Below are 23,471 nucleotides of genomic sequence, written 5' to 3'. Positions count from 1 at the left end.
TAGTAGATTACATTAGTCAATCAGGTATTATTAAATTAATTATTTGTTACGCAATTGCGTAAAAATACATTGAAAAATAGGTAGGTTTGATGAACTCATCAAAAAAAATTGAAAATCATCATCATTGTTAATATCTTATTTTGATTAAATTCGAGGTTGTTACATACCGTGGTGAATAATTTGAGCTAAATTAACAACACTTATAACATGGAAGGTTGAATTAGAACGAAATATAGAGAAAATTGATTCCAAATTGGTGAAATTTTGATAAAATCAAAAATGAAAATTGAATATCAAAAAAGGACCATAAAAGTGTGTTTGGCATTTACATTGAAGTGACCATATAGAAGGCCTAACAATGTTTAATCAAAACCTAATTTTTTTCAGTTTCAACCCAAAACAAAACTTAAAACTTAATCATAAACAACAATTGAATTCTCAATATTGTTTTTGGGTTTTGAGGCAATATTTCGGACACAACAATTCCAATCATTGAGTTAAACCCCTATAATCCTTTTTAAGAAGCATCCACCATTGATTAAACTATATGAATTTCAGAAATTTCTCATTATTTTTTTTTTGAAACTCAACCAAAATTGGTTTATATATGCATTAGCGTAAATGAATCATTGTTTATGTTCCCTAGAATCGGTATGTATGATACACCCACATAAAACGATTCTGGGTTGATACGATAAACATCAACCACAATTGGTTTACGCTAATGCCCACATCAACCGATTAGGGACCAATTTTGGATTTGTAGAGAAATCAAGAATCAGTTTCTATGTGCTTCAGATATAAACTAATCATGAGAAGACCGTAATTTCAACTTCGCAATCGAACTATATGTGCTTACATATAATCCGATTGTTACAAGATATTGATTCTTTTTTTCCTCAAACGAATTTGTTTCCCCATAAATTATAAGCGTTGGTCCCTTGTGTGTATAAAGAGGATAGCCTATTCCTTATAATGCACTACTTTATTCAAAGAAATCTATCTACATTGGTCATTTTTTCATCCAAAGATGTCAAATCCATTAATTCGTATTAACACATCAGATGCAAACGAACTACTCCATCATCATCTACCACCAAATCAATTATTGCAATGGAAGAAGACATTCACAAGAGAAACAAACAAACAACTCAAAAATCAACTACAACATATGTTACGGCTACAGAAGAAGTTCTAAGATAAAGAAGGAAACAAATAACTTCAAAAGAAATCACATCATTGTTAAGTGCTGCAATAGAAGAAGAAGGGGTACTCAAGGCAAAGAAACGAGGTCAAGACCAATTCCAACTAAGGCATAGATTAAAGGATGTTGAGGAAAAGAACGAATAGGTTAAAAATTATTACATTATCAGGGATCTTCCCGAAGAACATCAACATAAGAGTATATTTTGGATTCAAGTTGCATCGGTTCCTTTCGTTCAAAAGATGGAAGATAATTAAGTACAAGAAACCACGTCATGATTATCGATCCGATTACGTTTCTTGAAGGAAGATTCATGTTAAGAAATTGTTCCAGAAGTAAAACAAGTTTCTCACTAGGAACAAAGGGGATAGGTTTGCGACATATGATGCTTATACCAAATAGGAGGGGAGGGGGTAAGTCGTTTGATCATTTCCAAAACGCATTGATTGTTGAATCTCGCACTAAAAGATGTGGTAGTCTAATGCCATGTTAGCTTATGTACGGAATGTACTATGTTTGAGTTTTAATATTTTATGCAAAGTCGAAATGGACCACAAGTAGACCATGGTAGATCATATGCAATCCGATTGTAGCATTAAAAGTTGTCCATTTTCCTGTAACTTATTTACCTCCACCATCGGATTACATTGTTACCTACATAGACCGACTCTGAACAAATTTCCAGGCACCGTATTTTCAGGATCGGTTTAAAGGGACATCATCATAAGCCACTTCTTATGTGATTTCAGAATCAGCTTATAGTTCATGCCATACAAACCAATTCTGACAAAGCTGCAGAATAATAGCATCAGAATCGAACTCTAATTACAAATAAGTTTTGCTGAACACTTTAGCACGTGTATAAGGGCCTAATTAGGTTTGACTTTACAATTGAAAAGCGTACCCACGGGAATCATTTTATAGGGGGTTAGTCAATTGAGATATGTGGAGATATTGATAAATTTTTAGAGACTTCTAAAATCTCTTGTTAGTCAATCGAGAGTTCTTCAAAATATCAAACAATCTCTGTTATTGAATCGTGACTTTTTAAAATTATATAGAATTCTCTTTAATTGGAGTTGGACTTTGAAATCAATGACTTATGGTTTTGAGAGACTTGTAGAGACTTTTATTACAAAACATACCATAAATGGCTAAAAAAAGTCTCTCATACGCAGGTGATATTTTGAGAGACTTTGTTTTTTTTTCTCTTTTCTTTAAGGATTAAATATTAAAAACAATAACCAAATAATCTACAATTAAATTCGTAAAAATTGAAAAAAAAAATGTTATCTTCCAAAACCTAATAAGTTTACTAGAGATTCATATCTCTTTTGTCCGTCTCATTTTGATTTTATTGGCAAAATGATTGCAATTTCTGTTTGCCATGCATGGACTAATACATTTTCATTGAGATATTCATATATTCATTTTGTAAAATAAATAAATATATCGTTTGTCTCATGTGTGTAAGCTGATTTATTATCTCAATGAATCGCCATAATTTCTTGAAAATCATTCAGAGAGTCTCTCAAAATCTCTAAACTCACGGAGAATCATCCAAAATCTCTTACATAAAAAATCTCTAAATGTCTCTACTAATCTCAATTGACTAACCCCCGTAGCGTCTTTTCCCAGACTACTTAGCAAGTGCACAAGAATATGGTATCAAATATGATTCGCATGGTCACACACTAGTAAATAAAATGTTGAGTGTTTGGCCAAACAAAACCAATTATCTTATGAGCATCGAAAGATGAATATCAATGCAATGAACTGCTTAGTGCTCCATAAAACAAAATTAGTTATGCTTAATTATGCACAATGCTGCACGTCTTTTCTTCCTTGTAACTTTTGACTAGTGATTTTTCAGGGAAATTGGAAAATGATAGGGGCATGCAATTGGCATACTCAAAGTCTCTAAAAATTAAAAAAAAAAGGGCCTAATTAGGTTTGATTAGGTAAAAAGGCAATGTAGAATTTTTCGTTGGAACGTCCTAATTGACTAGAAAGCTCATAACTAGGCCCCTCTCATGGGCCAAAGAAGAGACTCAGCAATTCCACCAACAAGAAAATGAGATAAGATTTCTAGCCAAGGTGTGGCCCGTTTGGGGTACCGACGTTCAAGTGTGGAGTGCCGGAGGGACCCCTGGCTGCAGAGTGCGGAGGGCCTGATAAGACATTCTTTTTACGGTTGAAAAAATGAAAATAAAGAGTATAAGATTTTCTTTTTCAACTTTTCCCGCCCCATTTTAGCATTTACTTTCTTTCGAGTTAAAGACCCCTTACAAACTTATTCGATTATTTTCACCTTATAAAGTAAAATTATTATTTTCATCTTATAAAATAAAGAGGAATTAATAGAATTTTTTTGATAAATATTAGATTTAACGATATCAGAGTAAGTTTTATAGTGGAATCCAAGTTATTCCAAACTTGGAAAAAGTATGGAATGTCAAGTTTAATGGCTTCCAAAATAGGAGTGTTCCACGTTTTTCCCCGATAATCTTCCATGAGTTTGTGGAAAGGAACATGGAATCCAAACATAGCGAGAATCAAAACGACGCTCATGAAACAAAGTTTATATACGTCTCTAATTCTTATCGGCTAAAATAGTTATGTAATATGACAGTAGGAAATGAAAAACAGAAAAAGGGAAGTGTTTGACCACGTTAATGGTCGGTGTGTCCCATTGAATTTTTGAAAAAGTAAAATACTAGTGGGTCCCATCAAACGCTATTTTTTTTAGCGTTTTTGTGATTCTACCATTACACTTACATTTTCAAAATCCATTTCAAATGCTGCTATGTCACGAAATTTGTTCCACCATAAAAATTGCTCTCAAGCATGAAAAAAAGGTGTAGAAAGTGTATCACATTGGTTTTTATCGATGTATGTAAAATTGGTGTATGAAACCAATTTTCCACGATTTCACCAAGTAAGTTTACACCACAAAGCTGCTCCATTGGAGTTAATTTGGTACTAGTCCCCCTAAAAAATTGATACCTTTGTATTTATTAACGAAGACCTCTTTCCGAAAATGACTGTAATAAGAAATTTATTATTTTGTTTTTTGGCTGAAAAGAATACTCTAACTTTTATTTATAACCACCTCAACATATATACAAGGTTAGCTTCTGTCAAGCAATAACGACTTCATAATCTTTTTTTTTGAAGGAAAAAAGAGGATATACCTCTTTAGATTATATTAATTGAAAGCCATGAACATGCTAATCCAAATACATCAAATGAATATAACATAAAAGTATAAAAGAAAAATATTACAAGAACATAAAAATTATAATAAAACAAAAATACATAATTGTTGATCCTACAGGTAATTGATGTAATTGGAGGATGGTATTTTGATTCCGCATCCACCATTCTACGGCGGCTTCATAATCATATTAGGAGGATTGACACACCACGCCGTTATACATGATTTTACGAAAAAATTTAGCCAACGTTTCAACTGGCTTATTACATATTCAATATTACATAAACAACCATAAAAAGAAGCCGCTTGAGCAGGAGGTAAGAGTGTAAAAGAAGTGTAAGAAAATATAACTTAAGAAAATGCAATAATGGAAATGACCACGTGGCGTCTAAGAAACAAAAAAGGAAATAGTCAAAATAAAGAAAGAAACAGGGTATTTTAGGTACTAAAATATATTGCCATTATAACGGCTAGTAATCTGATCACCGTCGGATAAAAGAAAGGAGGCTCCTTTCGGCTCACTAGAGAAAACCCTACTGCTTCACTCTCCTCCTTCATTTACCAGATCTCCTCATCTCCACAGACCACAAAAATCAGCCTTTTCGATCTCAAAATCTTCACTTCCTCTTGATTCATAGACAGGAACCAGAAAATTTTAAAGATGGTGAACGGAATCTTAAACATTTTTAAGAAGAAGACTGCGCCTAAAGGTAAGATCTTTACTTTGTTTTAGTGATTGATTGATTGGTTATTTTTTTGGGGGGTTTGGTGTTTGATTATGTAATTGGAAAAGGGTTTCGAGTTGATTTATGAATGGAAATGGTTTTGATTGAATTTTTGTTTGTTGCAGAGGCACTTAGGGAGAGTAAAAGAGAGATGTCTACTGCTACAAGAGGTAATTAAATTTGGGGTTTTTGTTTTGTTAATCTGAATGATGGATTCAGTATGGGTGTGATTTGATTTGAAAAGATTGTTCCTTTAATGATTTTGAATTCACTGGTGGGGTTCAATTTAGGGTTTAGGTTTGAACTTTTATCATCAGATGTTTGCCAATTTCAATTCATATGGTTGGATGCTGAATTTATTAGAGAGTGTGGTTTGAGATTTATGATTGACTGAATTTATGTTTTGTTTTTGTTAGGGATTGAACGGGAAATTGGTTCATTGCAACTTGAGGTATGTTGTTATAGTTTGTTTTTTTGGGGAATCTGGTAAGTGTGTGCGTACGATTCGACATCTTATACTTGGCATGAATTTGGCAGGAGAGGAAATTGGTCAACGAGATAAAAAAGACTGCAAAATCTGGAAACGAGGCAAGTTCGTCTAAGATGTTTAACTCTTTTGTTTGCTTGAATTCCACTTTATATGCATCTGAAAGCGATTTTATGGTATGTGTAAGATAAACAACTTTGTTCGTTAATTGTACTATTCAGGCTGCAACTAGAATATTGGCTCGTCAACTTGTCCGTTTAAGGCAGCAAATAACCAACCTGCAAGGCAGTCGTGCTCAAATCAGAGGAGTTGCAACTCATACCCAGGTCTTGGTCTTATCAGAATCTAGAAAATGTGATTTCAGAGTTTCAATTATCTTTTGCATATCGCTGAAACCCTTTTTCCTTGACAGGCAATGTATGCTAGTACTGCAATCTCGACTGGAATGAAGGGGGCAACTAAAGCAATGACAGCTATGAATAGAGTATGTTTATAACTCATACCAGATTAATTATCCAGTTTTTTTTTGGATGGTTTTATTATTATACCCGTATGGTGTATACGTTCTTACTTTTTTTAATCTTGCTTTGTTTCAGCAAATGGCACCAACAAAACAAGCTAAAGTTATTAAGGAATTTCAGAAGCAGTCTTCACAGATGGACATGACTGTAAGATCCGCACCTTACATATATATTATACTGTTCTTTTTGTTATGTAACAATCGTTTATTTTCGGGACCCAACCAAATTCAGCTATGCTCTGTATGTTAGATATTTAATCCATTATGTAGTTATTGAGTCCATTGAAGACTGATTCCTCGAGAGAGAGAGAGGGAAAAAAAGAGTGTCTCCAAGATGTGAATGGGCCAGACTAATTTGTAAAGCTCGGTTTTAGTCCTGCTTTGCTCAGTATATTGTTTCATGATTTCCTAAATTTGGTCCCTTTATGTGGATGTGACAAATGATTTTTGTTATTGCAGATTGAAATGCTGTCAGAATCTATTGATGAAACCCTGGACAAAGACGAGGCGGAAGAGGAAACAGAGGAGCTTACAAACCAGGTGAGTAATACTGGTCCTATTATCTCTACGTATTGCACTGTACTGACCATCTCAGTTTGCTGGATATCCATTACCATTTCAATGTCTTTGGATTGGTAGTTGTTAGTCTTCCATGTGTTACACTCTGGCCTCTGTCTTACCTTCCTTTGGGTTTCATTGCAGGTTCTCGATGAGATTGGCGTGGATATTGCTTCACAGGTTGGTGTTTTGGATGCTGTTGCACTGCTTTTGTTTCCTTTTAGTGTGCCTACTCTCCCAAGTAACTTGAATCTCTACTTTTGAAACAGTTATCCTCAGCTCCAAAAGGTCGGATCGCATCCAAGAAAGTCGAAAATGCCGTTCCAATTCCAAGGTAAATAGTTGGGCTTGGCGAAAAACTTACCGATCGAAACATGATTCCCATACAGATGCTATAAAATCCGTATTCACTCACTCGTACATCGTTCTCTATGATCTAAGATTTTCTCTGGAAACTCGCAGGCCTGCTGCTGAACCATCTTCTGATGTCGACGATCTTGAGAAGAGATTAGCTTCCCTTCGTCGCCTTTGATTAGTCAAATAGCACCAAAATGTTGTCTCATATATAGCATAGTAATAATCTGTGTAAATTTGTCTCTTTGTTACAACTTATCCCATCCATGATGTAAGGTTTTTCTTTATTCTCTTTTTCTTCTATTTGTCATGTAGATTTTTTCCAATATGTGCATTTACCAAGTACTGCAGTTGGATTCTATTTTCTACATATTTGTGTTTCTTTGTACTAGCAAAATATAGTAGCCTCAAGTTATACGGTGTTGCAACAGCTTCACATCCTTTTAGTAGCCCTCTGAAGCAAAGTCATTGAATTTGAGACAAAGACCAAGAGACTACAAAGTAGCACATGGTAGTAGGGGTTTTTGGAAGGGATCGAGAAAGAAAAAACTTTGATTCAATCCAATGCATCATTCAAATTGGAAACAGCAGCAAAATTAAGTTCTGGCTTGATGCTTGGAAACGCTCAGCTTCATGCATCTATCTCATCAAGATGCAAAAGGGGCAGCTTTGATCTATAAGGCAGGTGGAGAATTCAGTTACCAAGCACCCAACTATGGAAGATATTACTGAGTTCTCTAAATTAAATTCTTGGTGATCCACCATTGCTGCAGGAGGAAGAGGGAGACCATATAAGCTCTCTGTGCTTCAGCAATGCTAGTGTAGAGGAGGTAAATCATTAAGATGGTAACTGAATTTGGGTTTACTGGGCCTGATGATTGGGCTTAGGCTGTAAGTTATGCCTCATTTTTCCTTCAATGTAAAGTTACTATGACATAGCAAATGCTTCACAACCACCTCAATGGTAGTGTGGAGGAGGTAAACAGGTAAATCATTAAGTTTGTAACTGAATTTGGCTTTATTGGTCTGATGGTAGTGCAGAGGAGGTAAATCAAATAAGTTTGTAACTGATTTTAAGTTTGTAACTGAATTTGAGTTTTCTTTAATGGTAGTGTAGAGGAGGTAAATCAATAGGTTTGTAACTGAATTTGGGTTTATTGGGCTTAATGGTTGGGTTTAGTCCGTAAGTTATGCCTCATTTTTCGGTCAACGAAAAATCTATAATACAAAACAGAATGGGCTTTTGAGCCTTGGACGGTCGGATAACATTTTGAGAGACAAACATTGCATCCAACCATCCCAATCTCATCTCACCAAAAGTCATCTAAAGGATGTAAGAGTTGTAACATCTTTTCATTATGAATAACACTTTGAGTGGGTTCCCTCTTAAATATGATCATAAATAAAAGTTAAATTGAACATGAAAATAAATAAATTAAGATAAGACCATTAACTTTAATTATCTCATTATTTGATTTCTTACATTATATTTTCAATCAATGAATAAATAAGTGTTTGAATAAATAAATAAAAACCAACAAATCTTCAAAATCTATAATAAAATAATTTCAGTTGAATCCACAAAGTTAAATGAAAACTAAGTTATTGTCTAGCAATTGAAGAACTATGCATAAAAACACTAATTATAAAGAAAATCTATGATAATCAATCCACAAAATCATGCCTCAAGATGCAAATTAAATATAAGAGAAATATAAATCATTTATAAAGAACAAAATCATATGGCATGCTTAGGCGGAAAATAATCAAAGTAAAAAAATTGCTTAGAAATTATCTTGGTGATGTGAAGACATTTGGTGCAAAGGCCACCATCCATGCAATTGATCCGCACTTGAAAATACGAACGGTTCAATTAACGTATGTGGACTGAAAATTGAAGACATAATAGGAATCAATGAAAATTTTAGGGAAGTTGCTAGTTCTGAAAAGTCAGTAATTTTAGGGAAGGGAAACAAAGGCTCACGTAAATCTTGGTTTGAAATATCATCAGAATGTTTATTTGTTTTAATATCTTCTACGCAGGATAAATGCCGAGTATTTTCACTCTAATGTTTCATATTATAATTTTGGAATGACAGGAAAAGCGGATGTATGATTGATGGCATACACATGTACAGACAATCCGAATTAATTATGAAAAATCTATTATTAAAAAATATATATATGGGAGTCGGCCTGACTTGAGGATACATTAAAGGAAAACTATATTAAATTAGATGAATGTTACATTACCAATTTCTGTTTTTCTTATTAAATATTATTAAAACACGATTTTCTAGGTGATTTAGGTTGGATTCACAATGTTATTAGATAAATGTTACAACGAGTGTCGTTAGGACACGGGTTATTTGTAGAAATAAATAAATAAAAATTATTTCTACAAATAACATTAATTGGGTTATGTCATAATTAGGGTCATAAATAAAAATTAAATACTATTAAAAATAACAATTAAGACTTTTATCTTTAGTTATGATCTTAATCACGCATTATGGCACGTGTTATTCCCCATCTATAAATAAATAAATGTTATCTGACATTTATCACCCGTTACGGCACGAGTTATTCTCCATCTACAAATAAAAAAGTAAATGAATAACCAAATAATTTCTCAAAATTAAGAATAAATTTTTTTAATTAAATCCACAAAATTAAATGAAAACTAAGTAATTCTCCGGCCATTGAACGATTGTGAATAAAAAATCAATTTAGAAAAAATCCATGATGCATCAAAAAGAAAAGAGATTACGAATCATTATTAAAGAACAAATCCAATATCATACCTAAAGGAGAAACAAAGAAACAAATCAAAGCACAAAATCATTTGCAATTGACTTTGGGGATACGAAGACGTTTGGTGCAAAGAATCACAACCCACATTTACATTCGTATGAATCAAACCCTTTAATTGATAAACATATACAAAGAATCATAGTTACATAAAGGGTTTGCATGTTTTCTCCTCGACCAAGTACGCACCACAAATCTGATTTGTGAAATCACTGAATTGCCTGTTCCAAAACTTTCAGTTGATATGATATGGAAAATCATATAATGGATTTAAAATCCATTCAGTTGATCTGCATCACCTGGGAATTTGAACGGTTTCACTAACTTATGTGAAAACCAAAGACGTAGTGGAAATCGATGAAAATTTGAGGGAAGTTATTAGTTTTGAGAAAGTCGGTAATTTTAGGAGAACGAAAATATAGACTCATGTAAATTTCGGGTGACGTATCGTATTTATTTTAAAACCTTCTGTGTAGAACTTTTTTCTTCTTCTAATATTTCACATTTTAATTTTGGAATGATAAGAAAGCACAAGTATAATTAATTGTATATACCCGTACATACCATCCAAATTAATCCTAAAAATTTCATAAAACACTTATAATAAATATGCAGGTTTCAGCCTAACTAACCAGATAATTCATGCTGAGTTTATCATCATCAAATAGCGAATCAATCTGTCAGTAGTATAATCTTTAAGAAAAACCTGATAATATAGTCTTTATTCATGTTGATTTTCATAGCTACAAGTTCGCATAGGTTAAAATAAGTCCTCCTATAGTTGGCAGTAACTATTAAAATCATTATATCAAATTATTATTCTGGCTCATGCCGTGTCGTTAGGGAACATGTTATTTCTAGTTACTATTACAATTTACATAACAACTTCTTCACATCCACCTCAATGCTAGTGTACTAAGTGTAGAGTAGGGTGTACATCGGGCTGGGTAGGCCATCCCAAGCCCGATTACAGCACAGGTCGGGCAGGATGAGCTTGTAGTTCTTATAACCCATTAATTTTAACAAGACAGGCCGGGCCAGGACGGGCAATAGTAAATTTAATGTTCATGGCCCATCCATACCCGTGAACAATACATGCCAGGCTAGGTCGTGCCGGTCGGACAAGCCTCTTTAAAAAGTATTAAAGTTGGGAAAATTAGGGAGAGACCCAAAAAAAATAATATTCTCATTGTCAGGCCCACAATTAATTTTGGATACCGTGACACCCATAATTATTTCCGTGAGACCCATAATTATATGAAATTATTAAAAATCTATGCATGACTGAATACGCTTCCGCATGACAGGTTATGCATCAGGGGTATAATTGGTAATGCAACTTGGATATAACACATCTAAAAATCCGCGCCTTGGAATTTTACAAATTTTATATCGTTGTAAATATTTTTAAGAGAGCTACGCAACGAATACAAACAAGAATATCAAATTTTTGTTTTTTACGAAAAAATTGGATGTGATCATCATTTTAGGCAAAATTTTCGGAAACTTGATACATAACCATTATACAACCACCAAAAAAGATGCATAACACATTCTGCGGACGCATAACGAATTATGCAACCATTTTCTCCACTGCATAACAAATTATGCATCAGCATAACAAAGTTATGCATCTATAACAAGTTATGTACCCATTGTTTTGGTTGATTTTAGTGCGTAAATAAAAAATTGATGCATAATGTATTATACAACCATATTTTCGAATACATAACATGTTATCCATCAATTTTCTCGATGCATAACAGATTGTGCAACAATTTTCTCGATGCATAATGCATTATGCAGTCATATTTTCGGATGAGGTTATGCATCAATTTTCACGACTACATAACATGTTATGCAGATATTATTGTAGATGCATGACAAGTTATGCAGCATTTTTTTGTTGGTTTCAATACTAATAAGAAAATAGCTGCAAAACGTGTTATGCAACCGTTTTCTAGACTGCATAACAAGTTATGCAACAATGTTTGTAGATGCATAACAAGTTATGCATCCATTTTCACTACTACATAACATGTTATGCAGACATTTTCTTAACTGCATGTCAGGCTATGCAGTCATAACATCATCACCGCATTAACTGTATAAATGCTGATGACATCACAGGTTCTTCATGCCCACTGGTCACGTCACAGGTTCTTTGTTTTTGATTTTCTAGAGATATTTTGTGCCTGACAAGTGGGTCCACTCATGGCAGAGTCAGGGATTGGAATGACTCTGAATTTCTCACTTCCGAAATCGAATCCCACAATCACATCATTGTAGTTCTTTATTGAATGATGAGGCATTTATGTTATTACGCCTGTATAAGCCTACCTCCATGTGTCCAACTGAACAAGTCAATAAGCTTTAACTCTTCTTACGACTTAATATTGATTTCCCAGAAGGTCATACACAATATTATAGCAAATGCAGATCTCAAGCTACACTTAGGATCTCTACAATGACTTCCAGAAAGAGATTCTGTGATGATCGACTTTCCCTTCCTGATCTTCGAACACGACCATTAATATTATATACACATCTTCACTCAATCTCCCAGACTCGTGTTCAATCGCTGAAAGCAACTAGAACTCCAGCTCCAATCATCACAATCATTGTACCATTAGTAATCATCACCGATTATATCCCTGCCATCACCAGCTTCACGCTCGAATTCAACTGTAGTACTCTATCAACTACCACCATCACCCACGGATCAATAACGACAACCCTGCTCAGCTCCTTCTTTCTCAACTTCAATGAACCATTAACACCATTCTTCCCTGTATTTTTTCTACTCGAGCTGTTATCCATATCCTTATCTGCTAATCGTCGATTAAACCCCCATCACAGACTCGACAGCTCAGCTTTAGTCTTCTCACATGAACCCACCATTAAAGCCCAACTTCATCTCGTCTCTGCCTGCATAAGCCTTTGTCCGCAACCAACCCTAGTTCATCTTCACATATGTATCCGCACCCATCTGAATTCTAGCCATGAGTTTCATCACGAGCAATATCATCTCTTGTTCATCACTTGCACCTGCAATTAACCATTTCATCCATCAATATCCTCTCCAATTAATTCTAGGTTTTAGAAATTGAAGGTTAGAAGAACATAAAAGACCGAAACCTAATTTTAGAAATTCTGGGTTTGAGAATAATTTTATCCCAAAAAATGGGTGCGCGCCTGTAGTTTTCTGAGCGTGGGTTTCTCAGTGGAAAAATCTGGGAGAATGGGTCTCCCTGTAGTTTTCACATTATAGTTTTGTGTTTTTTGGATTGATGAATGATGATATATATGTAACTCGTTCAAATGATAGTTCAAGCAATTCATACTCATTATTGTGAAATGTAATTCAAAATTTTCTCGAATCCCAGTAAATTGTCCAAATTTGAAATTTAAGTTCTTGAGAAACCCATCGCACAAGTAAAAAACTTTAATCTAGACTATCAATAATCAGGTAGGTCGGGTAACTAAACAGACTACCGGGCAGGCTAACAAGTCGTACTCCAATATTTGAACAAAAACCCGGGTCCGCCCATTTATAATTATCGGGCAAGCCCATGACAAGCTTCTGGGAGCGCATGGGCTCCTTCAGACCCGGGGGGAATATGACAGGCCGCATACTTCCGGAAATTTTGTACATCCCTAATGTAGAGGAGGTAAATAAATATGTTTGTAACTGAATTTGGGTTTATTGGGCCTGAAGGTAGTGTAGAGGATGTAAATTAATAACTTTGTAACTGAATTTGAGTTTCCTTCAACGACAGTGTAGATGAGGTAAATCAATAAGTTTGTAACTGAATTTGGGTTTATTGGGGTTGATAGTTGGGCTGCTATAAGTTATGCCTCATTTTTCCTTCAATGAAAAATTACTATTACATAGCAAGTGCTTCACATCCATCTCAATGGTAGGGTGGAGGAGGTAAATCAATATGTTTGTAACTGAATTTTCTGACGGTAGTGTAGAGGACGTATATTAATAGAGTTTTTAACTGATTTTAAGTTTGTAACTGATTGTGTTTCCTTCAATGGTAGTGGAGAGGAGGTAAATCAAGAACTAAGTTTGTAACTGAATTTGGGTTTATTGGGCCTAATAGTTGGGCTTAGGCTGTAAGTTATGTCTCATTGTTCCTTCAATGAAAAATTACTGTTGCATAGCAAGTGCTTCACATCCACCTCAATGGTAGCGTAGAGGAGGTAAATCAATAAGTTTGTAGCTGAATTTAGGTTTATTGGGCCTGATGATAGCGTAGAGGAGATAAATAAGTAAGTTTGTAACTGATTTTAAGTTTGTAACTGAATCTGGGTTTCCTCCAATGGTAGTGGAGAGGAGGTAAATTAAGAACTAAGTTTGTAACTGGATTTGGGTTTATTGGGCCTGATAGTTGGGCTTAGGCTGTAAGTTATGTCTCATTTTTCCTTCAATGAAAAATTACTATTTCATAGCAAGTGCTTCACGTCCACCTCAATGGTAGTGTAGAGGAGGTAAATCAATAAGTTTGTAGCTGAATTTAGGTTTATTGGGCCTGATGATAGTGTAGAGGAGATAAATCATTAAGTTTGTAACTGATTTTAAGCTTGTTACTGAATTTGGGTTTCCTCCAATGGTAGTGTAGAGGAGGTAAATAAGTTTGTAATTGAATTTGGGTTTATTGGGCTTGATGATTGGGCTTAAGCTGTAAGTTATTCCTCAATTTTATAAGAAGTCATCTATATTTGTTTCATTTCTTCATTGTACATTTTAACTAAAACAAATCTATTGGATTATGCGTATCCAATCCGTTCATCCGTGCATTCATTGGATGTAAATCCGATGGATGTTAGATTGGATGCGGATGTCAAATTTGAAATCCATAAGGAATTAGATTGAATGCGGATAAGGTAAAAACAGGCCCATACTCACCTGATTACATAACAACCGCTTCACATCCACCTCCTGGCACAACATTCTTCTCGAGACTACTAGTCTAGCTAATTTGCAACCATTAAAAGAGGTTGCGGAATATGTTAATTCTCGTGAGAAAATTATTTGTTGCACTACAAGATTTCAGTCAAAGAAATTTTATCTTATAGTCCCCAATCTTTTTAAAAGGGAACTTCATTATTACTAATGTATAGGTGAAATCTTAAAACTGTGTAATTTTCTTCAAAGAAATCCTAACTATTTTTCAAACGGATATAATATAATTTTCTTCGAAGAAATCCTAACTATTTTTCAAAAATAAATGGGGCACCCATTACATTATATAGGCTATATGTCTAACGGGTAGTTTGCATTATTCGATTCCATTAGTGCGGTTTGGGTTGTATTATGATGATACTAGCCACTTGACTGGTGTTCTTCCCAATGTAGGCCGGTTCAGTGTCTAACGACATTGAATTAGGTTCCCTGATAAATTTAAATATGTTCAACTTGGATTATTAGATTTAACTTGGATTAGATCAATTGAATGAAACAAACGAATTTAACTACAGTACATACTAAAGCGAATTCGAATCTTAGCACTGTATTTTGTTTGCATCACATGTTGTTGTCTGGTAAGAGCTCATGCGTACAGCCAGTTTTGTTTGCACATGTTGTTGAGTTTTACTATTATTTTATGGTTTCTATCTTATATAGATAGATAGATAGATAGATAGTTTCCCATAACCCTAATCACTTACTCTTCTTAATCATCAAACAAAATTTGATCTTATATTCATTCTATTTGCTTCCTTCTTCCATTCATTCTGTCGATTTTTTTCTCTTGTTGAAATCTTTTGCTTGTTATCATGGCGTTTGAAAAGATCTTTGTTCACAGGTCCACAGGGTTCATGAGGAAATTGGTTTCTGTTGCTGCGAAGAAAATTGGGATGGCTGGGGCTGTAGATAACGATCTTCAAAAGCTTAAGGATACTATGGAAATGATCGCAGCTGTGACATCCGATGCTGAAAAGAAGCAGGTGAAAGACAAAATCTATCCACCCTTAACATTTTCAATACAAATATCTCAGAGTTACCTGATTCAATATCTCTCCTCCATAATCTACAACATCTATATCTCTCTTATTCGAGAATCAAAGTTCTACCTGATTCTATTTCGAAGCATACCAATTTGCAAGCCTGAACTATTAATAGGACGGATATCACCGACAAATATTGGGTGTCTTCAAAATCTATCGTCCCTTGGTATATCAGATACAAAAATCTCAGAGTTACCTACAAATATTAGGTATCTGCAAAATCTATCATCTCTTGATATTTCAGAAACAAGAATCACAGAATTACCGGATTCAGTCTGTAGCATGCATAATCTAAAAAACTTACATTTCCGATATTGCAAGAGCTTAACAGCTCTGCCCCATAACTTTGGAGATTTGACACAACTAATTAAGCTCACTTGATTCGGAAGGTACTAAAATAACAGAATTTCCCGAGTCTTTGAGTAGCAAAATATGTAAACTCGAGTACGTGAAAAGCTAACTCGCCTCTAAGTGTTAGAGCCTTACATCGTGAGGAAAGAAACTGAGGTCTCCCCCAGCACCATTAATGGTTCAAATTCTACTTCTAGTTCTATTCAAGAATTGGCAGATCTAAACTCCCTTCGGAAGTTAAAGATACTAAATCTAGAGAATATGAGAGGTTGTAAAATAGAGGCGTAGACAGCAAAGTTAAAAGACAAGCTAAACCTTCAAGATTTGACTCTACATTGGAATTTCAAAGAAGAAGAAAAAGAAAAAGAAGGAGAATTGGCGGCTGGTGCTGCTGCTACAATGGTGCTGGAAGGTCTGCAACCTCCCCCTAATCTAGAGATAATGTTTATCGAGGGTTACCCCAGTTTAAAGGCTCCCAAGTGGATGGGTTCATCTTCCTGTCTTTCTAATTTGGTAAGATTTACATTTTACGGCAGGAAGAACTGTAGAAATCTGGTAAGCCTAGGTAAGCTCCCATGTCTTAAGATTCTGAGTATTTCTAGTACGAGTTCACCGAAGAGTTTGGGGAAGGAGAAGTTTTATTTCGTGCAAGAAGTAAACCAAGGAGGTTCGGCAGGAGCTACAACAACAACATTATTCCCTTCGTTAACCAACTTGTGTCTAGATGGTATGGAAAACCTCAGTAGCCAGGAACGGAAACAAAATCGGGAGCGGGAGCGAGGACGGAAGCGGGGATCATAAAATTTACAAAAAAATGAGATACCGGAAGCGAGTTGGGAGCGTGAATTATATTTTTTCAGAAATATTAGTTATATTAATTTTCCAATATTGTAATTAAGAAATAAGACAAGTACATAAATATTTAGAAAATGTGACTTAAGTGCAGGAATATATCTTATTCATTAACCTCTTTTGCTTCTTGTGTTTGTTATTACGAGCACTCTGAACTCGCACTTTTGCTAGTGTTTCCTGTTTTTGTGAACTTGGAGGTGGAGGTGGAGGTGGAGGGAGGATGGAGAGGTAACATGAGGTGTTTGTGTTGTAAAGTAATGGGTAATTCACTTCGGAGGATAGTTTTCTTATGTTGGATCAATCATCTACAGACTACGGAGAACAACGTTTAAGGACACTTAACTGATGTAATTAAATATCCCGTATGGTTTTGAAAGGGAAATATTTCACGTGTCAAAATAACAAACAAGTTGGTGAGCAGTCAATGGACACGTTGCAGCCGTTAGGTTGGATAATCAAGGGTAATAAGTTAAACCCTAATCTCAATGAACGTATATTTATAAATAATGTAGAATTTTTCCTTTAAGAATGAATCCAAACTGCGCCTCCGCTAAACCGTAAATCAAATTCTAGGAAATCACACGGTTCTTAATGTTGGGAACGCGTTTTTTGCATGCTAGGAACGCGCTCCTAACACGTTTCTCACTTGGGAACGCAGAACCGCGGATCTCATGGAGATACCGGATAGCCTTTGACATTCCGGGCTACTAAGTGGAAAACTTAGAAGAATGGGCTTCACCTTCTCCAACTGATATTAGTTCATTCCCTTTCCTGCTAGGTCAACTCCCATGTCTTAAGGTTCTTAGAATCTCTGGTATGAATTCAGTCAAGTGTTTGGGCAAGGAGTTTTATTACCATCAGCAAGACGAACAAGCAAACAAAGGTTCTTCTGCAGCTACAACAACAACATTATTCCCTGCATTGACAAGTTTGTTAATTCTGGATATGGAAAAATTAGAAGAATGGGTTGCACCTTCGCCACATCATAATTCCTTCCCTTGCCTTGGTGGATTATCTATTCAAAACTGCGGTAATTTGACATCTATATCAGATTTACGATTATGGTCTTCTTCTCTCCGGTGTTTAAGAATCTCCGGATGAGACAAGTTAAAGGAGCCAATAACTTATGATCTCAAGAAATCACTCACCTCTCTTGAATGGCTATATGTTGATTGTGACAAGATTTTTAGGAGAGACAAAGATTATTTGCTTCCCAAGTTAGGGTTTTCTCGTTACTTTGTATCTAATTTGAAGATCTTAATGAATATTCTTATGATTCTCATGGAGTTCACCTAGATTATTCTATAGATTTTATCAAGGATGTGGTTGTAAGATTTCCTACAACTACATTTTGGCGTTAGAAACTGCTCGGAATGATATACGTTGTTGGTGAATCTACTTCAAAAACAAGTTTGAAGTTGTTCATGGTTCTTCATATCTAAAAAACAACTCTTCTGGGTATAATTTCACTGAGAAAAGATTTTATTTTAAGAAGAAAGAAAGATAAAATCGTCAAATCTACACAAATGGGCGAAAGAAAAGACTTAATTAAAAAAAATTCACTATATTGTACAAATTGTACAGTGCAATACTTAATTGTACAAATTTCTTAATTGTCTGCACAAATCGTCAAATCATACATGTCATCAAATCTTAATTAAAAAAAATGGGTATTTTTGCTTCAAAGTACTTATCATTTTCATTAAACAGTACAAATCAAAAATCAATCAAGTAAGACAAAATATATATATTTATTTATGATGTTTTTTTTTCTTCTTTTTAATTCAGGGCATATAAACATAAACATGAGTATTAAAATCAAAACAGACATGGTGATGAATTCAAATCAACACAACAATTGCATACAATCATCATGGACAATCATGGAGTTCTTATTCATGTTGGTGAATAATATAGTCTTTATTCATGTTGATTTTCATAGCTACAAGTTCGCATAGGACAAAATAAGTCCTCCTATAGTTGGCAGTAACTATTAAAATCGTTATAACAAATTATTATTCTGGCTCATGTCGTGTCGTTATGGAACAAGTTATTTCTAGTTACCATTACAATTTACATAGCAACTGCTTCACATCCACCTCAATGCTAGTGTACTAAGCGTAGAGTAGGGGTGTATATCGGGCTGGGTAAGCCATTCCAAGCCCGATTACAGCATAGGTCGGGCAGGATGAGCTTGTAGTTCTTATAACCCATTAATTTTAACAGGACAGGCCGGGCCAGGACAGGCAATAGTAAATTTAATGTTCATGGCCCATCCATACCCGTGAACAATACAGGCCAGGCCAGGTCGAGCCCGCCGGGCAAGCCTCTTTAAAAAGTATTAAAGTTGGGAAAATTAGGGGGAGACCCAAAAAAATAATATTCTCATTGTCAGGCCCACAATTAATTTTGGATACCGTGACACCCATAATTATTTCCGTGACACCCATAATTATATGAAATTATTAAAAATCTATGCATGACTGATTATGCTTCCGCATGACAGATTATGCATCAGGGGTATAATTGGTAATGCAACTTGGATATAACACATCTAAAAATCCGCACCTTGGAATTTTACAAATTTTATATCGTTGGAAATCTTTTTAAGAGAGCTACGCAACGAGTACAAACAAGAATATCAAATTTTTGTTTTTCATGAAAAAATTGGATGTGATCATCATTTTAGGCAAAATTTTCGGAAACTTAATACATAACCATTATACAACCACAAAAAAAGATGCATAACACATTTTGCGGACGCATAACGAATTATGCAACCATTTTCTCCACTGCATAACAAAGTTATGCATCTATAACAAGTTATGTACCCATTGTTTTGGTTGATTTTAGTGCGTACATAAAAAATTGATGCATAATGTATTATACAACCATATTTTCGAATGCATAACAGGTTATGCATCAATTTTCTCGATGCATAACAGATTGTGCAACAATTTCTCGATGCATAATGCATTATGTCGTCATATTTTCTGATGCATAACAGGTTATGCATCAATTTTCACGACTACATAACATGTTATGCAGATATTATTGTAGGTGCATGACAAGTTATGCAGCATTTTTTTGTTGGTTTCAATACTAATAAGAAAATAGCTGCAAAACGTGTTATACCTCCCGAACCTAATGTATCACTATCGGATAATAATTCATAACAATCTTGTAACTGTTATTACAAAGATCATAGCCAAACCCACTGACTTTTTTTTATTTTTATTTTTATTTTCATTTTTATTTATTTTTTGACAAGAAAAGGACAAATTCATTAAAAAAATCAGGAGTCATCAAGTGATGACACCTAAATAGAGAATATGATTAGATGTTATCAATCACAGCATTCCAATTACAAATCAAGGTACTCAAATAGTACCCCACGAAAAGATTAATGTTTCTGGACCAATTATACAAAGTACACTTGACTGAGATTATGAGTTGAGCCAATGTTCTTCTTCTATTTCCATAAAGTCTAGCGTTCCTCTCATTACAGATTGTCCACCAAATTCCAAAAGGTAAGAGATCCCATATTCTTTTGATGATCTTTTTGCTTTTCTTTCTTCTTAGACCATTCCCACAAATTGGTTTTGGCAGTCGGAGAAAACCTAAGACAACCCAAAACTTTCAAGAAAATAATTCCACAACTTCTGAGATTCTCTACAATGCAAAAATAAGTGACTATTTGTTTCAATGCCGGACCCGCACATCAAACAAATATTAGAGTTGCTTTTACCTGTCCTTATCAGAAAGTCTAAAGTTGGTGCACCATTAAAACATAAAGTCCAAACAAGAAAAGAGACCTCCATTGGCACTTTTGAGTTCCAAAGCTGCTTGTGAGGAAAAGCGAAAAAGCCATCAAAATCTAAAGAGGAACACGTTAGCTACAGAAAATTCTGTATTCAGTTCCCATTTCCTAGTATCCTCGTTGTCTGATGAAACAATTCTAGAAGAGATATCACCTAGTTGTTGAAGAAGCAAGACGATTTCTCCTAATTCAATCTCATTTGGATGTTTTCTAAACCCAAAATCTGAAGCACCATATGTAGAAACCATTTCACGAATCCAAGCACATTTCTTCCTAGAAAGCGCAAAATTAATGGAAATGATTGTTGCAGAGAGTTATTACCCAACCATCTATCCTTCCAAAAACTTATTTTGTTCCCACTATTGACAATGTAAAGAGTATTTTTTCTGACATGCTCTCTTGCATTTAAAATTCCAGCCTATTGATTTAACATAACTGTTAGGAAGAAAGGACTCAACGTTACCTCCAAATTTCTACCAAATGATCTTCCTCCGTAGTGCCTTACGTTCCTTGCCATATCTCCATATTCATTTGCAATGAAGTGCTTTATTTACCAACTTTAGTTTTTTAATGCCTATGCCACCTCTTTTCTTAGGCAAAGCAGCATTCACCCCAATCTACCCAACTTCTTTTTTTAGCATTTATAGAGGAACCCTATAAGAAGTTGCGCATGATTCTTTCAATATCTTTCAACACTGTCACAGGCATTTGAAACATGGTTAGGTAATATATATAGGAAGACTTGCAATAACACTATTTACTATTATCAATCTTTGACCCTTTGATAAATATCTTCTTTTCCAAGTGCTAAGTTTTTGTTGAATTTTCTGGATAATAACATCCCACACAGCTTTACACTTTGATTTACTTCCCAAAGGGATCCCTAAGTAATTAATTGGTAACGTGGTGAGCTCACAACCAAAGGAAGCAGCACAGAGTTCACCATTATGATTCTCTCCAATTCCAACAATCGCGCTCTTTCTAAAATTCACCCTCAATCCAGAGATTAATGCAAAAGCAAATAGGATATTTTTAAGGTTACTTACTTGTTCTTCAGAGTCATCTAAGAAGACTATTAAATCGTCTGCAAACTGCAAATGATAAATAATGGAACGAGTAGGAGAAACTTTAAATCCAACAATTAAATTGTTAGTAGCAGCTCTTTTAATAATAAAAGAGAGAATTTCAGCAATCATGATAAACAGAAAAGGAGAGATTGGGTTACCCTGTCGAATTCTTTTCTGACTTCTGAACATGTCTGTGGCCTCGCCATTTATTAGAATGGAGAATCTAGGGTACGAAATACACCATCGAATACAACTTCTCCAGACATTGCCAAAACCAAACCTTTCTCCTTCTCGGTGGAAGGTTAAAGTATTCTGCGGTAGACGGATTAATAACGCAAAAACTACTTACATCATGATGTTTGATCCAGTGTCTTAACCGTACTAATAAACAAACCAAACCATTGCAAGAACCAATCAAGTCTTTTGATATGTAATTACTGCAACTTATCTCTCTTCTCTATAGAGAGGATGTTTGATCTTTGTAAGCTTTTTGTAAAAACATTTTTCACAATCTTTTTCATCTGGATCATCGCATGTAAGTTCAAGAACTTCTTCATAGTATCCGAAACAAAGTTTAGGGTATGCACATAGTTGAACAAAAAAAGGAGGCCAATTCCAATCTTTCTATGAGAAATGAGAGATTCCTATTTTTTTTTTATACAAGTTTGCAGCTTAAGACATGCTCGATAGGAATATATGAGAGAATTTTTGATTGAATATCAGGAGGAAGATTTTCCATATTCTTACAATAGAAACAATGGAAACTCCAATAGAATACCCTAATTCTTAAAACATGTAGGGGACAGGACCGAAAATATTCAAAAATGGGCCTTTAATAAATTCAATAAATTTTAACGTAACTGAATTATCAACTTGTCAAGTCTATCATGTGAACCATATATACTCTGCATGTGATATAAAATATCTTTTTTTTCTTGAAAAAAAGTGATATAAAATGTCTCTCTCGGCCGACTCTGAAAATTCTCAAGTGATTTATCAGTCTTTGAATTTACTCCCAAATCTTTTAATGAAAAGAGACTATGATTATTATTATTAACGGATGTCATCCCGGGCTTTTATTGAAAAAGAACAGAAAGTAATATTTACATATGAATAGGTGGGAATCGAGCAAAAATATGTGCCCAACTCCCTAAATTATGACAAGAAAGAAACACGTACCCTATCACATCTGTTGCAAATTAATTTAGAAGAGCTTTCATCAATTACGCGGTATTGCAAGCAGAAATTTGGTCAAATGTCCAAATATTTTTAAAACTTGATTCTAATGGACGAGTAAAAATTAGTATGGGGGAAATGGAAAAAAAATAGCAAGAATGAATTTGGTTTCATCCAGACTTAAACTTAAAAAATAACAAAGATGAAACTAGATACATCCTGATATAAATTAAAAAAAAAAAGAATATTTGAAACCGGATAGGATGAAACTGTTTATATCTTGAATATTTTTACATTTTCGTCCATTTAAACTG

The 23,471-nt window shown here is 34.5% G+C and overlaps 1 protein-coding gene across 1 annotated transcript; it reads left to right on the top strand.

Moving 5' to 3' along the window:
- Positions 1-4,925: 4,925 nt before the first annotated feature.
- Positions 4,926-7,435, top strand: LOC113340036 (vacuolar protein sorting-associated protein 2 homolog 2-like). The gene is made up of 11 exons (XM_026585252.1): positions 4,926-5,131; positions 5,272-5,316; positions 5,563-5,597; positions 5,684-5,734; positions 5,855-5,959; positions 6,046-6,117; positions 6,230-6,301; positions 6,613-6,693; positions 6,856-6,891; positions 6,981-7,045; positions 7,174-7,435. The coding sequence occupies exons 1-11, from the start codon at positions 5,083-5,085 to the stop codon at positions 7,241-7,243; spliced, it is 681 nt and encodes a 226-aa protein (XP_026441037.1). The 5' UTR covers positions 4,926-5,082; the 3' UTR covers positions 7,244-7,435.
- Positions 7,436-23,471: the final 16,036 nt, after the last annotated feature.

This window comes from Papaver somniferum, chromosome 1, assembly GCF_003573695.1.
Source record: "Papaver somniferum cultivar HN1 chromosome 1, ASM357369v1, whole genome shotgun sequence".
In the NCBI taxonomy this organism is placed as follows: domain Eukaryota; kingdom Viridiplantae; phylum Streptophyta; class Magnoliopsida; order Ranunculales; family Papaveraceae; genus Papaver; species Papaver somniferum.
This window is presented reverse-complemented; position numbering and strand designations above follow the sequence as displayed.